The sequence below is a fragment of the Podarcis bocagei genome (assembly GCF_964188305.1).
Source record: "Podarcis bocagei genome assembly, chromosome: 3".
In the NCBI taxonomy this organism is placed as follows: Eukaryota; Metazoa; Chordata; class Lepidosauria; order Squamata; family Lacertidae; genus Podarcis; species Podarcis bocagei.
Window position 1 is genome coordinate 91,858,708 of NC_138127.1, and position 14,166 is coordinate 91,872,873.

The following is a 14,166-nucleotide window of genomic DNA, read 5'->3' on the forward strand; positions in this document are numbered from 1 at the left end:
CCTTAGCCGTTCCTCATAAGGCATCGTTTCCAGGCCTTTGACCATTTTGGTTGCCCTCCTCTGGACACGTTCCAGTTTGTCAGTGTCCTTCTTGAACTGTGGTGCCCAGAACTGGACACAGTACTCCAGGTGAGGTCTGACCAGAGCAGAATACAGTGACACTATTACTTCCCTTGATCTAGATGCTATACTCCTATTGATGCAGCCCAGAATTGCATTGGCTTTTTTAGCTGCCGCGTCACACTGTTGGCTCATGTCAACAGAGTGTTTGTTGTGGGGGAGGAAGGGAAAGGAGATTGTTAGCCGCTTTGAGACTCCTTCGGGTAGTGATAAAGCGGGATATCTAATCCAAACTCCTCTTCTTCTTTGGTCCTCCAGGGGTTGCTGAACAGCAGCTCCCATCAGCCCCAACAAGCGTCCCTCCAGTTATCCGGGATGGTGGAAGTTGTGCTTCAAGCAGCATCTGGAGGACGTTTAAAATTTCATCTCGTTTCATGTTTAATTAACATTCCACCTTTCTGTATCACTAGCTGCAGAAACAAGAAACACGCAATGAAGATCAAGCCCCTTAAAACCCGATACAAAAAAGTCACGATAAAAAACACACAGCTTTTTACACAATAAAATTAAACACCAGAAAATAATAATTAAAACAGAAATTCACTCTTGATCATTGCAATAAATAATTTCTAATTTATTCATCAATAAAAATAACAGCATAAAATTGCACGATACATAAAAAACCCCAGATAAAAGGATAAAACTGAGAAACAAAGACACGCAACTTACAGAATTATTGTATTAAGTACGCACGCACAAACACATGCAGAGGCAATTGACACCAACAACCCTGTGGGAGGGAAGAAGAGAGCAAGGGAATTAGGCAAAGACAACTTTAGGGCCTCTCTGCCCCTTTTCTCCTCCTCTGTGATGAAGAGGCATCTTCAGAATGACAAATCCAAGCTGCATCTTCTCCTTTTCTGCCCAAAGGTGACTGTCCCGCCATCGGCCAGCAGAGTGATCCTTCTGGAGAACATGAACTGCTTCTGGCCCATCATACAGGTCAAGATCAAGCGCTGTCAGCAGGTAGGACTGTCCACTTTTTGCCGTGTCTTCGTGGGGCCCTCCCCACGGGTGCTGCCTTGATTTCACTGGAAAGGTTTGTGTCGTTCTCAGGGGGGCATTGACACTCGCGTGCGTGGCATCGAGGTGCTGGGCCCCAAGCCCACCTTCTGGCCCATCTTCAAGGAGCAGCTGTGCCGGCGCACGTACCTCTTCTACACCACCAAGGCGCACACCTGGTGCCAGGAAATCTCAGAAGACCGGATGCAGCTGCTGCAACTCTTCAACAGGTCTTGCGCTTTCCCTGGGGCCTCAGGTGGGGAGGGGCAGGGGTGTCCTGCGGGGCAGGGAGGGGTCTCCCTCTTGCGCTGGGAGGGGGTCCACATTCCCAGCCCTTCCCACGCTTACCCCAAGACAGAGTTTCACAAACTTGGGTCTCCAACTGTTGATGGACTATTCCCATCGGCCCTGATCATACGTCCTGCTAGCTAGGGATGATGGGAGTTGTAGTCCAAAAACAGCTGGAGACCCAAGTTTGGGAAACCCTGTTGGAAGATATCCATCCTGCTCCTCCCCCCCTTCCATCTCAGTAATAATAATAATGATGATGATAATTTTATTATTCATACCCCACCCATCTGGCTGGGTTTCATGTTGTTCAAGCTCCTGCCCTGCTTTGTCCCGCACCCTGTGCAGCCATTGCTTCTCAGCTCATTTGCCCCTGACCTCCATAGGCCTCCAAGCATCGCCCAAGTCAGCAGCTGACCCTCCACCCCTTTGGCCTTTCAGGTTGAACAGTGCCTTGCGCCACGAGCAGGTCTTTGCCGACCGCTTCCTTCCCGACGACGAAGCTGCCCAGGCCCTGGGCAAGACCTGCTGGGAGGCTCTGATCAGCCCTTTGGTGCAGAGCATCACCACTCCAGGTATGGCATCTCCTTCCTGGCACAAGTCCTCAGGAGCCACACGCTCCCTCCCCTCCCCTCTCCCAGCAGCCCTCCGTGTTGACTCTTTCCTGCCCTTCAGATCCCAGCGGCATCAGCCCCCTTTCCTGGCTCCTGAGCCAATACCTGGAGAACCTGGAGGCTTCCCGGAGCGCCCAAAGCCGGGCGGCCATCTTCAACTCTCGCGTCCGGCGCCTGAGCCACCTGCTGGTGCACGTGGACTCCAGCAGCCCTGAGGCCGAGGAGCTCAAGCCCCCCGTGAAATCCAGTGAGTGTCTCCCCACTCCCTGCTTGGGCAGATGGGCAGCCCAGGAGGGGCAGGTCCCCTTTCCGAACTGAAGGTGGGAAGGTCACCGCAGGGGAGCCTCTGGCAGGAGCAAGAGTGTCTTTCGCGTCCGGGGCTGCAAGGGGGGTGGCGTTGGAGGGAGAACTGGGGAGGGAGGAGAGCCCTCAAGGTCCCGTATAGTCAGAAGTGGGTGCCTGGGTGCTCCGGTCCCCGTGAATAACGCCGCACAACCCCCACTTTGCAGACGGGAAGAACGGGAAGAACAAAGAGTCGAGCTCTGGGACTGTCAAGGCAGCCGTGAAGAAGCCCAGCAGCACCACTGGCATCACCCAGTGCTGGAAAGGGGTGGTCCAGCAGCAGGTAGGGGGAGCAGAGGACCAGGCGCGAATGGGGGCGCCAAGCAGGGTGAGATGCGGCTTAGCGACTCTCCATTGCTGCAAACAGATGTCTTCCATGGCAGACCATTGACTAGTCCTGCTGCGTTGTTCTCACTGTGTCTGCATGCAGCTGCTTCCCTGCCTATTAAGGGGTTACTGGGAAGGCAGCCTTGGGGAGAGCTGAGGCTGCAGGACAGGACTGGGTGTGGACCAGACTCCCAGGAAAGGGGGTTTCCTGGCTCCAAGCTCTACGTGGTGCTGCTAAATTAGGTGGGAGCCTCGTTCTGATTTTGACACTTCTGCCCCAGTTCCAGTCACATGCCCAGACTTTCCCTACGACTGACAGCCAATCAAAAGATGAGCTAAAGGGTTTTAGCGCTACCCAGGACAGGCAACCAGCCAGGCATCCCTGCCCGCTGGAAGACTTCCAGGCAGGCCCCAGGGAGCCAGAGAAGGGCGTGTGGGTTGCTCTGACCCTGTTGTGCTCCTGCCGTCCCTCTGCCCAGGTGAAGCTGTTCCTGGAGTCCTCCTGGCAGGCCCCGGACTTTGTGGAGCGCTACTGCAACACCTACCTGCGCCTCCGCACCGCCATGGAGGAGCTCTTTGGGCAGCAGATGTCCTTCATGCTGGCCCTGTGCCACGGCTTCTCTGGGGGTCTGCTGCAGCTCTCCTTCCTGACAGCCATGCATGTGAGTAAGGGTGGAAGGGTGGGGGGCACGGCCTAGTCACGGGGGAGGTCCTTTGCAAGAACTGTCCCTCTGACACCCCCCCCCGGCTCTGCAGGCAGACTGGCCTTCCCCCTTGCAGTTCCAGGGATGTCAAACGTGGCCTCATCTCAGAGCCTGCTTGGCTCCCCTGGCCTGATCACAGAGCAGCCAGCCTCCCCTTCTGGGATCTTCCTTGTCCCTCCCCTTCCCTGGAGGCGTTGCTGCTGGTTTGAGGGAGGAATCCCCTCCGCCCCCCTCCCCCCCTCCCTTCATGGAAGCTCCACCTGCTGCTTCTCCCGGCTTCAACTGGTGCCTCTGGCTCTGTGGCCAACAGGTGAGTGAGCAGTTTGCCCGCTACATCGACCGGTGGATCCAGGAGAGCTGGGCGGACTCTGGCAATGTGGAGACTTTGCGGCGCCTGCAGCAGAGCCTGGAGCCCGTCCTCTTCCTGGCAGGCCTGGAGTTGGCCAACACCTTCGAGCACTTCTACCGGTGAGGAGGCCTTCGTGGGGCAGACATGTGGAATTGTACTGGGGAGGGCCAGAGCTCGGGGGGGGGGAGAGCAGCTGCCGTACAGGCAGAAGGTCTTGGGTTCAGTCTCCAGGAAGGAGGGAGATATTCCTGCCCGAAGCCCTGGACCCACTGCCAGTCAGTGGAGGGACCAAGGGACCTGGCTCAGTCCAAGGCAGCTTCCCATATTCCCAAGGAGCTGCTTATCACGTTGTTCTGGGAGACGGCGCAGGCGTCGGGCAGGAAGTGGTGCAGCCTGTTCCTGGCACTTCCATAAGGAAGAATGACTTGAGAGCGCCAGTTCAGCTGCTGGGTTCCTTCCTTCCTTCCTTCCTTCCTTCCTTCCTTCCTTCCTTCCTTCCTTCCTTCCTTCCTTCCTGGGTCTCTTGTACGTGAGGCTGGCCTGCCCTGCAGGAGGGGCGAGGGGGGTCTGGGCTGATGGGTCTGCCCTCTCTGCTTGCGCAGGTACTACCTGGGAGACCGGCTCCTGTCTCAGGGCAAGACGTGGCTGGAGTGTGCGGTGGTGGAGCACATTGGGCTCTGCTTCCCCAACCGCTTCCCCCAGCAGATGCTGAAGAACCTGAGTGAGCTGGAGGAGCAGCAGCAGCAGTTCCACCTCTTCCAGCTGGAGCAGCTCGACAAGCACCTGCTGGAACTCGACCAGGACGGGAACTGGGAGGCGGAGGAGGAGGAGATGGAGGGAGGAGGAGAGGTGAGAGGCGAAGGAGCCCCATCCCTGTGGACCACGCAGGAGGTCCTCTGCCCCCAAGGCCTTTGCTTCCTCCGCTGACCCTGCCTGGGCAGCCCCCACTGTCCGCCAAAGTCACAGACCTTCTCTATTTCCCCAGATGGTGGAGGCGCAGCAGCTGTTCTCTCGGGAGGAAGAGGCCGAGGTGAAGGTGCTGGCGCTGTCTCCACGCTGTTGGACCATCTCCTCGTTCTGCCACCTGGAGGATCCTGCCAGGTTCTTCCCAGAATCCCTCAGCCAGCACCTCAGCAAGTTTGCTGACTTCTACACCCAGAGTGAGTGCCAGGCTGTTCTTGAGCCCAGCCCTGCCTCTCTCAGGCTGAGTTTCGGGGGGCAGGTGGACCCCACTTTTACCCAAGACTCTGAACTTGGAAATGAGAACCATCAAACTTTCTATAAAGAAGTGATACAAACCTTCGCAGGGAGCTGTGAGTCTTTAAACCATCCTTTGAGAGAGGCAGCGTTAAGAGGTTCATAATCTTTGGAAAATCTGGCTAATCTACGGAACGTGGGATGAGACAGTTAAAAAAAAAGAAGATTTGTGTTTTGTTCATGCTTCTCCAACCCCAGTATTGTGATATCCTGTCCTTGAGCAGAGAGGCAGAGAGAGTGTTGCCCGTCTTGCTGCAGTATTTCTCCCTGACCGTTGCCTTTGTCTTTCTCAGGTCAGAGCCGCTTTGGGCTGGAGCACACCAAGCCGCGGCGTTTGCAGTGGACGTGGCTGGGCCACGCAGAGCTGGAGTACCAGGGCTGCCTCCTGCACGTCTCCACCCTGCAGATGTACATCCTCCTCTGCTTCAACACTGCCGAGGTCCGAGACTCCCTCATCCCCTTTTGCTTGCCATCAGCAGGGCATCTTCCGTGACTCATATGATGGCCTGCGTTTGCATAAAACATGGGTTGCCAGTATGATGCCTGCTAGCACAGGTGTGCTCAAGAGAGGCCTTCCTCTGCTCCTGGACTCACTGAAGTTTAGTTTGAGAGAAGCAATCTGTTGCCACCAACAGCACTGGTTTAGGGGCGTGCTTGGTTGCAAGGGTGTGTGTGTATTGCCCATGACACATCCTCCAGTCTGCAGATCTGCCCACAGGTCCTGAAATGTTGGTGGCCGTGTCTTGAAGCAGCCCCACTGCCTGAATTTTGAACAGTAGATATTGAAAGCCCTCCCAGATCCCCAGGCTTGGCTTAGCACCAAGCACAGTTCCTGTTGAACTAACTCCAGATGTGCTTTGTTGGACAATGCTTAGCTTGCCTTCTATCTGCTTCAGAAGTTGCAAAACCTTCTCATGGTTATCCCCACATCCTGTCATTGCTGCTGTGGCTGAAACTAGCAGTTCAGTGACTCCTGCTGTGTGGATTTGAGCATGCACCCTGCAAATTTCCTATTTCCTGTGAGTGGCTGGGGCAACACAGCCAGATAGGCGGAGTATAAATAATAAAATTATTGTTATTTTATATTTGCAATTCCCCCCAATTCTTGAAGGAGGCACTAACTGAACCTGCTTCCATCACCATGACAGGCGTTCAAGAATTCCTCTGAGGCTATCTTCGTTTACCTCCGTTTTCTTTTCCCTTTTGGCCCTAGGAGGTTTCTGTGGAAAGGCTCCTTCAAGCCACAGGTCTCTCCCCTGAGCTCCTCGATTGTGCGCTGAAACCTCTGACGACGAATGGGATCTTGACCCGGAGCCAGGGTAAATATGGAGATGGGATCTTGAGTTTTCCCAGTGAGGTGGGTGGGATCCTGACTTCCAGCTACTTCCATGGAGCACTTGCTTTGCCCAAATCCTTTCGAAAACTACAGCCAAGGAGAGTTTCCCAAGCTAGGCCTCAAAAAGAGCCAGCTATGCTGGAAATCTGAGCAGTTCTGCCAGTCTGAAGTCCTGACATCAGGGGTAGCCAGCCTTCGAGGTGTTCTGCACTACCGTTCTCACCAGCCCCTGCAGTCTTGGCTATGCCTGCCCTATGTCTTTTGGCTCCAGGTATCTTGAGGCTGAGTGAGGGGACACTGGCCCAAGTGCCCAGCCAGCGCCTGTGGCTGTTGCCCAAGCAGACCTACTTCGATGTGGAAGAGAACGAGGACAGCGCTCTGGAGATGAAGAGGAACACTATCTGCCGCCTTCTTCTCGAGATCCTGAAAGAGGAGAGAGAGCTGCACATCGACAGCCTGGTGTTCAGGGTACGGAATGCAGGGGCCTGGCCTTGTAGCGCAGTCCAGCTGGTAGCCAATACCAGAGACTAACCCACTCTTTCTGCCTCTCCCAGGTGATAGATGCCTGCCAGAAACCGAAGCCGGGCTCAGTCCCAAAGTTCTCCAGCTTCTGCTGCAGCAGCGCTGACGTCCTGTCCTGCGTGCTCCACCTGCGAAACCAGGGCTCCATCCAGCGCCGGGAAGACCACCCTCATCTCTTGCAGTGCGTCTCCACGGAGCCCCCCGCCCTGCCGGCACCAAGGAACCAGCCTCCAGTAGTCTTCCAGACTGTCGAGATAAAAAAAGCACCCACTGCACCCTGCCCAGAAAAGAGACAGGCGTTCTCTACATTTAGGTAGAACTGGATGCTGACCTGCCGACAGAGCTGCCCAGAATGCTGCCTTCCTGCATGGGGCTTTTTGAGGCAACGGCCAGGAGGGCGACGGGTGTTTTTGCTCCATGGCTGACTCCGACTCCTCCTAATAGATTGCAAGCTGCCTTTTCAGCAACGAGCAAAGTGTGCTTCGGTAACATTGTGGGCTGCGGTGGACAGAGCTGTCTCCCTCCTGCGAGGAGAAAGTAGAAAAGTTGCCGCAAGCAGCTGCTCCCAGAAGGTGGATGTTTTTTATTCGAGCCAAGGGGCTGCCACTGCCTGGCTGCCGTAAGCCGGGCTCGCAGCTGGCCTGTTATTCGGTGCAATAGGATGCAACAAAGACTGGTTGATAAACAACCACAGCCTTTCCTGAATGTCCAGAGTCGCTTGTGGTTGTATAACCCAGGCGACTCTGGAAGCGTCTTCTCCAGATTGTATACTTGCCTTATTTCCCCCAGTGTCAAATTGCCATGCAAACATGGCCCAATGGAAGGATTGCTTCCTTCCCCTTCACTGGGAATGTGATCTTTTGATTAATGTCTCTGGCCTTAGGGGAGGAGCATCGCCCATCCTTGCATGTCCGTTTGGCTGCTGGACAAAGCTAGCACCTCGCTGAGCTGATCCTCAGGCCACTTCTGGTCCGTTTTTCTTTTTTGTAATCCTCAAATCCAGGGCTAGCCAACATGGTGCCCTCTAGATGATGTTGGGACTACCCACTCCTGACAGCGGCAGCCAAGATAGCAAGTGGTCCAGGATCTTCAGGAGTTGTAGTCCATCGTCATCTAAAGTGCCTCCTGTTGGCTACATGTGCTCTGATTTCTTTAAGACATCCTTTCAGTCCATAAGACAGGACATCCGGCCTAGCCTTTGTGTAGGAATCTAGTGCTGGTGTATTTATTTTTATTTATTTTTTATTTTTAGTGTATTTTGTGTTCTCGTTTTATATTTTTGTGTTGTGAACTGCCCTGGGATCTTTGGACGAAGGGTGGTATGCAAATGTAATAAACAATCACAGTAATGATTGAGCCGCTCGCATTCTAGCCTAACAGTGAGTGCCATTGGGCAGAGGCTGAAGAGTGAACGGCCAGCACCTTTCCCTTTGCAATGGATGAGTCAGCCTTTGATGGGTGCTGAAGCCCTTGCCAATGGCCAGACCTGGCCTGGGGTGGTCACTGTGAACCACGGTGCAGTAAATTAGCTGCTAGGGCCAGCTGTTTAATTTTAAAACGAGACCTAGAAGTTTGTACTCTCAGATGTAGCTTGTGAGCAAGTTCGTTTACATAACAAGTGCACACAATTTGTGTAGTAGCTATAATGTCCACATCCCCAGTAGGTAATATGTGTATTTGTAGAGGTCTATAGGGACCTATAGCTGTCAATGAAGGAAGGGATAGTTGGAGACACCCAGGTTTTGAACATTACACATTGATATGGCTTGTGGGGACGGGCCATGTGGCCTTTGACCTTCTGTTAAGACTCCAGCCTTCCTCAGCTCCAGCCAGCATGACCGGGGGTCAGAAATAAACAGGATCTGTCATCTTCCCAAAATCAGGTACGTGAGGTGCTGGGCTTTGGGAACGCGACATGATGGCCAGGACAGGGTTCCAGAGTCCTCACACCTCCTCCCCAAAGCCTAGTTAGCACTTTCCCAGCTTTGGCAAGGAGGTGGGAGGGCTCTAGGATCCTGCCAGAGCTTCATGCCTCCATCCCAAAGCACAGTACCTTGCTTACCTAATTTTTGGGAAGCCAGTGTGAGGACTGGGGGCTCATATTTTCACCTTCCTCCCCCCACCGCTCTCCCACACATCAGGGCAGTGTGCAGCCCACAGTTTCTGTGTCAAAGTACTCTTGGCGGCCCACTTTTTATGAAAAATTGGACTGCCCTGTTGGAGGGTCAAAAATGAGGTGTAAGACATCTCACTCACTGGTACTTCTGCATATTGTTTTACCTCCCATGCTTTCTGTTGCCTCGTTCAATGCAATGGCCAGCTGCTTTGTCATTTCATTCCTTTCTGAAGAAGTCCAAAACCTGCAATCCCATTAACTGCTGAAGTCCAAATAATAATAGTAACAATAAAACAAATTGGTTAAGAATCCATGGCCTGGTTTCCTTGCACTATCATGGGTCCAGCAGTATAACGTTAGCATGAACCAAGTTACTGTCTTTGTTGCAGCAACTGAATTCAGGCAGTGTGTTGTTTGGTAGAAATGTGATCGGGTGCCTGGGTTAATGGACTTCAGCTTGCAACAAGGGAGGAAGGCGGTGGCACTCGGCACCTGAAAGGCAGTCTGAGCATGGCCATCTCATAGGTGGCCACACCGTAGGTGTCTTGCCTTCATGCAGCTGGACTCCTTAACCAGTTAAGCACAAGCAACTTTGCACAAGGGTTTCAGCCATCTTTACACACCCATTCTCTCCACCCACCCTTTTTTAAAAAAATACCCTCCCATTGCCAAAGATTTCAGCAGATTACTACAGGATGTGGAACAAAGAAGTACCGGTTCTTTAGACAAGGGAAAACTAACTATCACAAAAGGCTTTATACTCTCAGGCCTGAACTTCTTTGGAAAGCAAATTTTCAACTGCTTAGGGACAGGTGGAACTGTAGAAGCCAATGCAGAGGCTTCTGGAGCTGGCTTGCACCCACACTGCACCTTTTCTCCCCAAGATCAGCATGCTGGTAGACAGCGTCTAACTGTGCATGCTGGGGTCAGGTTTAACAGGAGGCAGGAGGGACTGCCAATAGTAAAAGATGGACATTTATCCAAAGGCTTAGAGTGCCTCTCCTCTCGGAAGTATGCATGTGTGGCATGCTTTTGTTTCTAACATGGTAACAGATAAGTCTGTGATACCGGAAAGTGGTTTTCATTGCTGGCCTGCTACCTTTGACACCGAAAGATCAATCCGTTATGAAGATCTGAACAGGGAAACATTTGGCGATATGGGCTGGTTGGAATTCAGATAGCTTTTAAAGAAGAGAGACAAGAAGGAAGAGTCTAGGAACAAGTCACCAACTTCTGATGTGCTGCAGAAGCTGCTCTGGCCTCATGCAAGGAGCTTGCAGTAGCCTGGTGCCTTTGCATTTACGTTTTCTCAAAACCGGCAAGCTCTACAACCGCTTTCGAAGCCCCCCTTGCGGTTTGCCACATGCATGGCAGTAGGAGAGGCCGGTGTTTTCAAAAACGGCAAGCCCAGGTTCCCCTTTTGCTCACAGAATTAGTCGCCATAGTTCTTTGACCTTTTACAAAACAAGCCAAAAATTCCAAGCCGACTCACAAATTGACCCGAAGCCTCATCAGTCACAATGGTACCAGCATTAATTTATTAAAATTAATCCAGAAAGCAACCTTACATTAAGTTTAACAAAAATAGAATCTTGTAAAAAATGGGGTTAACCCACCATCCCTGCTCTCCTAACCTCGAGCAGCTGCGTCCGACGAGCAGGCGCAATACCACAGTTTAGGTCTCTTGAGTTCGGTAGGATACACTTTCAAGGCAGGGGAAGGTTGGTTTGGCAGTTCTAGTGACACAAGGAGCTCCAGGAAGGCAGGGAGGCCTGGGCCTTGGAGTCCACTTGGTTTTTGAGAAAAGGAGAGAGAAGGGAAGGGGTTGGGGGGCGGGCGCTGGCGGGTCTCGTCAGGGAAGAGGAGGGCAAAGAGGCACAAATAGCTGCCACGGGAAGGCTAGGCTCAGGACACCTTTGCTGCAGTTACTGGCTCTCTCGTTCTGGTGCTTGTGTTGGATTTTAGGATGTGTTCGTGTAGATATCTGTGTCTGTGTGTCAGTCATTTTTAAAAGGAACTCGTTCCTCCTCGTACATCCTGTTCTGCAAGAGACCTGCCTCGCGAAGGTGCAACTCGGCCCAGCTTGCGGAGCTCAGGAGAGCGCTGCAGTGGGTGCATGGCGTGTAAGCTGGCACTCCATCGCAAGACAGCACCTTGGCCAGAAAGCCTTCCCGGGGGCACAGGCCGCAGGGGCCTCTGGCCTGCCCTCCCTCAGCTGTGCGAGCAATGGCTCCCCCTCTTGCTTCACCTACCTAGCAGGGCCCAGCAATGCGGCAATGAAAGCACACACTGTTTTACACACAGCTGCAGTACATCCCGCAAGAAGAGGGCCTCGCCCTGCCACAACTCTCTTTTTCTCTCGTCCTGCTTTCTCTGTACTCCCTCCACCCACCCCCAAATAAAAGCCAGAACAGATCGGTTAGTGAAGAAGCCCCTCGGCTTCCCCCTCCAGCCCCATACAAGCTGTGCTGCTTTAGCAAGGCCCTTCCCCCTTCCTATTCCATTGGAATGGCACTCATTTGAGTTTCTCCTGCCTTTTGCCCTGGAGGTCGGCTTACTGTGCTTTAAAGTGGCAAAGAACCAGCCGTTCTAGGATTCAGTCCCTTTGCTCTGCTGCACCAGAGCAATCCCGCTGTCTGTGGATCTGTATCGGGTCCCAGAGGCAAGTGCTGCCCTGGGCTCAGGCACTCCTGTGCCACCGCCCCCTGACAAATGGGGGGAAGCAAACAGCAACGCAGCAACTCCAGCCTTTTGTCTTGCCAACGTCTTGAACTACACAAAGCAGCTCGTACCTGGACCAGCTGCCTGCTGCAGAAACGAGTTGCCCCTGCCTTTCCTTTTTGCCATCTCTGTAACACTTGCTTTCTATACTCCCGCCTGGGCATCTCCTCAGGGCATGAGAAGCTGAGCAGTGCCAGGCCCGCTCCAAGCAGGAGGGGCCACGTATCTTTTAGGAGAAACGGGGAAAGCTACTTTGTGTTAAAAGATGGCAAGGTACCCAAGATCCCAGGAGCCCTCTGTGCATTGGGGGCGGGCACTGCAGGGTGGCACTTGTGGGCAGAGGTCCAGCTTGCCCAGAATGCAATGGGGTGAGCCTGGCTGAGCAAACCCCCTTTCTTGCCCATGGCAAGGCATGGGAGGGAACAGAGCCCCAGCTGCCCCGAGCCGACGGCTGGTTGGGGAGCTGTGCAAGTTCCCCCTTGGCCTCTTTCATTCCTGGAACAAGGAAAACTGTCCCAACGGCCGAGTCTTCAAGAGTTCAGGCTGAGAAAGCTCTGTGAATGGTGCAGGTGTGTGTGTGCCTTCCTTCCGTTTCCTAGGACCAAGTTCACGTTAAAAACTAAAACGAAAACAAAAAAAAAACCTCATGGGTGAGACGTAAAGCAAATCGGGATGCTCCTTGCACAGAACAAATGGAGCCAAAGAGAGCCCTGGCCGGATCAGGGCTCCAGCCCTGGGCCATCAGGCAGTCCAGTCCAGTCCAGTCAGTCATCTTCGGCAGAAGCAAGGAGCTGGATTGTCCCTCCTCTGTTCAGCACGGCAGAGCCCAAGTCCTCCTCGGGGCTGTTGCCTCGGGCTGCTTCCTTTCCTTTATCCTCACGCGCTCTTTGTGTAGCCGAAGATGCCGATGGGGAAATGCTTGACGTGTGTCGGCCACTGTGCGGCCAGCTGGAAAAACTTCACATCGTTCCACTCGATGCCGTCAATACAAACTGCAGGAGAGGAGGCAAAAGAGAGGAAGGACATTCAGGCCAGGAGCAGGGAAGGTGTGGAAGCGAGCGTTCAGAAGAGAAGCTGAACTGGGGCTTCCAGGGAAGAGCAAGACATGAAGAAGAAGACGACTTTGGATTTGATATCCCGCTTTATCACTACCTGAAGGAGTCTCAAAGTGGCTAACAATCTCCTTTCCCTTCCTCCCCCACAGCAAACACTCTGTGAGGTGACTGAGGCTGAGAGACTTCAGAGAAGTGTGACTGGCCCAAGGTCACCCAGCAGCTGCATGTGGCGGAGCGGAGACGCACACCCAGTTCACCAGATTACGAGTCTACCGCTCTTAACCACTACACCACACAGGCTCTTGTGTGCTGGTGGAGGAGGAGGAAATGCCGTTCAAGTTAAGCCCAGAGGTTGCTAACTTAGGGCTTGTAGATACCACGGTGTAACAGATTGGTGGAGAATTCAGGCAATAATCCCGAAGCCTGAATTGTGCCTACATTCTCCACTAACCTTCTTCTACGAACTTTCACCGTGCTGCCCCTGGAGGCCTTTTTCTGTGCCCCCAGGATGATCCATTAAGCCCCAGATCCCCATCTTCTACTTAAAAAGAGAGTAAGAAGTGTTTTTAGGATGTGCAATATGAAGCCAAATGCACACACCATTCTGCCCATGGCTTGTGAGAAATTTGCTTGCTCTTTCAGCGTTGTACTTGTGCCTCCCTGCTGCCCTTGGAAAAGTCTTGCACATGTCTAGGTGTGTGAGAGAGGAAGAGATGCACATGTGGTCTGTGTGTGAGAAAGACGGAGCATATGCATGTGTGGTCTGAAAAGGAGAGGTATGTGTGTGAGAGAGACGCAAAGAAGTATGAGTGAATGTGTGGTCTGTGAGAGAGAGGGAGAATGAGTGAGTGTGGATTGTGTGGTGAGGGTGAGGGTGGTATGGCCTTCTTGGTAGTGGCACCCTCCCCTCAGATGTCAAGGAGATGAGCAACTATATAACTTTTAGAAGACATCTGAAGGCAGTACTGTATAGGGAAGCTTTTAAATGTGTTTTTAAGTACAGTGGTACCTCGGTTTGCGAACATAATCCGTTCCGGAAGTCCGTTCTTAAACCGAAACAGTTCTTAAACAGAGGCGCGCTTTCCCTAATGAAGCCTACTGCCGCCGGTGCCCTTTCACCGTTCGGATTCCATTCTGAGACCGAGGTAAAGTTCGCAAACCGGGACACTGCTTCTGGTTTTGTGGAGTTCGTAAACCGAATAGTTTGTAAACAGGGCTGTTCTTAAACCAAGATACCACTGTATGTTGGAAGCCACCCAGAGTGAACCCAGTCAGATGGGAGGGGTACAATTAATAAATTATTACTATTATTAGCCACCTAGTAGATTTCCCCTGGTACTGGGGGGAAACTCCCCTTTTATTAAAACATCAAAAGCATCTGAGTGTGAAATTGTTATTGTGTGATCTCCACAA

General features: G+C 52.9%; 2 protein-coding genes across 8 annotated transcripts in view; one reads left to right on the forward strand and one right to left on the reverse strand.

Annotated features, from left to right (window-relative positions):
* Positions 1-9,286, forward strand: part of LOC308583924 (cullin-9-like) — a 34,431-nt gene extending 25,145 nt beyond the window's left edge. For 3 of the 4 annotated variants that reach the window (XM_081188355.1, XM_081188357.1, XM_081188356.1), the window contains exons 18-25: positions 991-1,086; positions 1,177-1,352; positions 1,852-1,985; positions 2,086-2,271; positions 2,534-2,649; positions 3,173-3,355; positions 3,708-3,865; positions 4,349-4,688. In XM_081188355.1, the coding sequence (XP_081044481.1) occupies positions 991-1,086; positions 1,177-1,352; positions 1,852-1,985; positions 2,086-2,271; positions 2,534-2,649; positions 3,173-3,355; positions 3,708-3,865; positions 4,349-4,673 (1,374 nt within the window). In that variant the 3' untranslated portion in view covers positions 4,674-4,688. Of the gene's footprint in view, positions 1-990; positions 1,087-1,176; positions 1,353-1,851; positions 1,986-2,085; positions 2,272-2,533; positions 2,650-3,172; positions 3,356-3,707; positions 3,866-4,348; positions 4,689-4,731; positions 4,907-5,296; positions 5,443-6,216; positions 6,323-6,610; positions 6,808-6,893 lie in introns of those variants that run through there. The other variant, XM_081188358.1, reaches the window with a different exon arrangement.
* Positions 9,287-11,090: 1,804 nt separating this feature from the next.
* Positions 11,091-14,166, reverse strand: part of LOC308583955 (phosphofurin acidic cluster sorting protein 2-like) — a 191,756-nt gene continuing 188,680 nt past the window's right edge. For all 4 annotated transcript variants that reach the window (XM_081188473.1, XM_081188472.1, XM_081188471.1 and 1 more), the window contains one exon: positions 11,091-12,690. In XM_081188473.1, the coding sequence (XP_081044599.1) occupies positions 12,575-12,690 (116 nt within the window). In that variant the 3' untranslated portion in view covers positions 11,091-12,574. The remainder of the gene's footprint in view (positions 12,691-14,166) is intronic.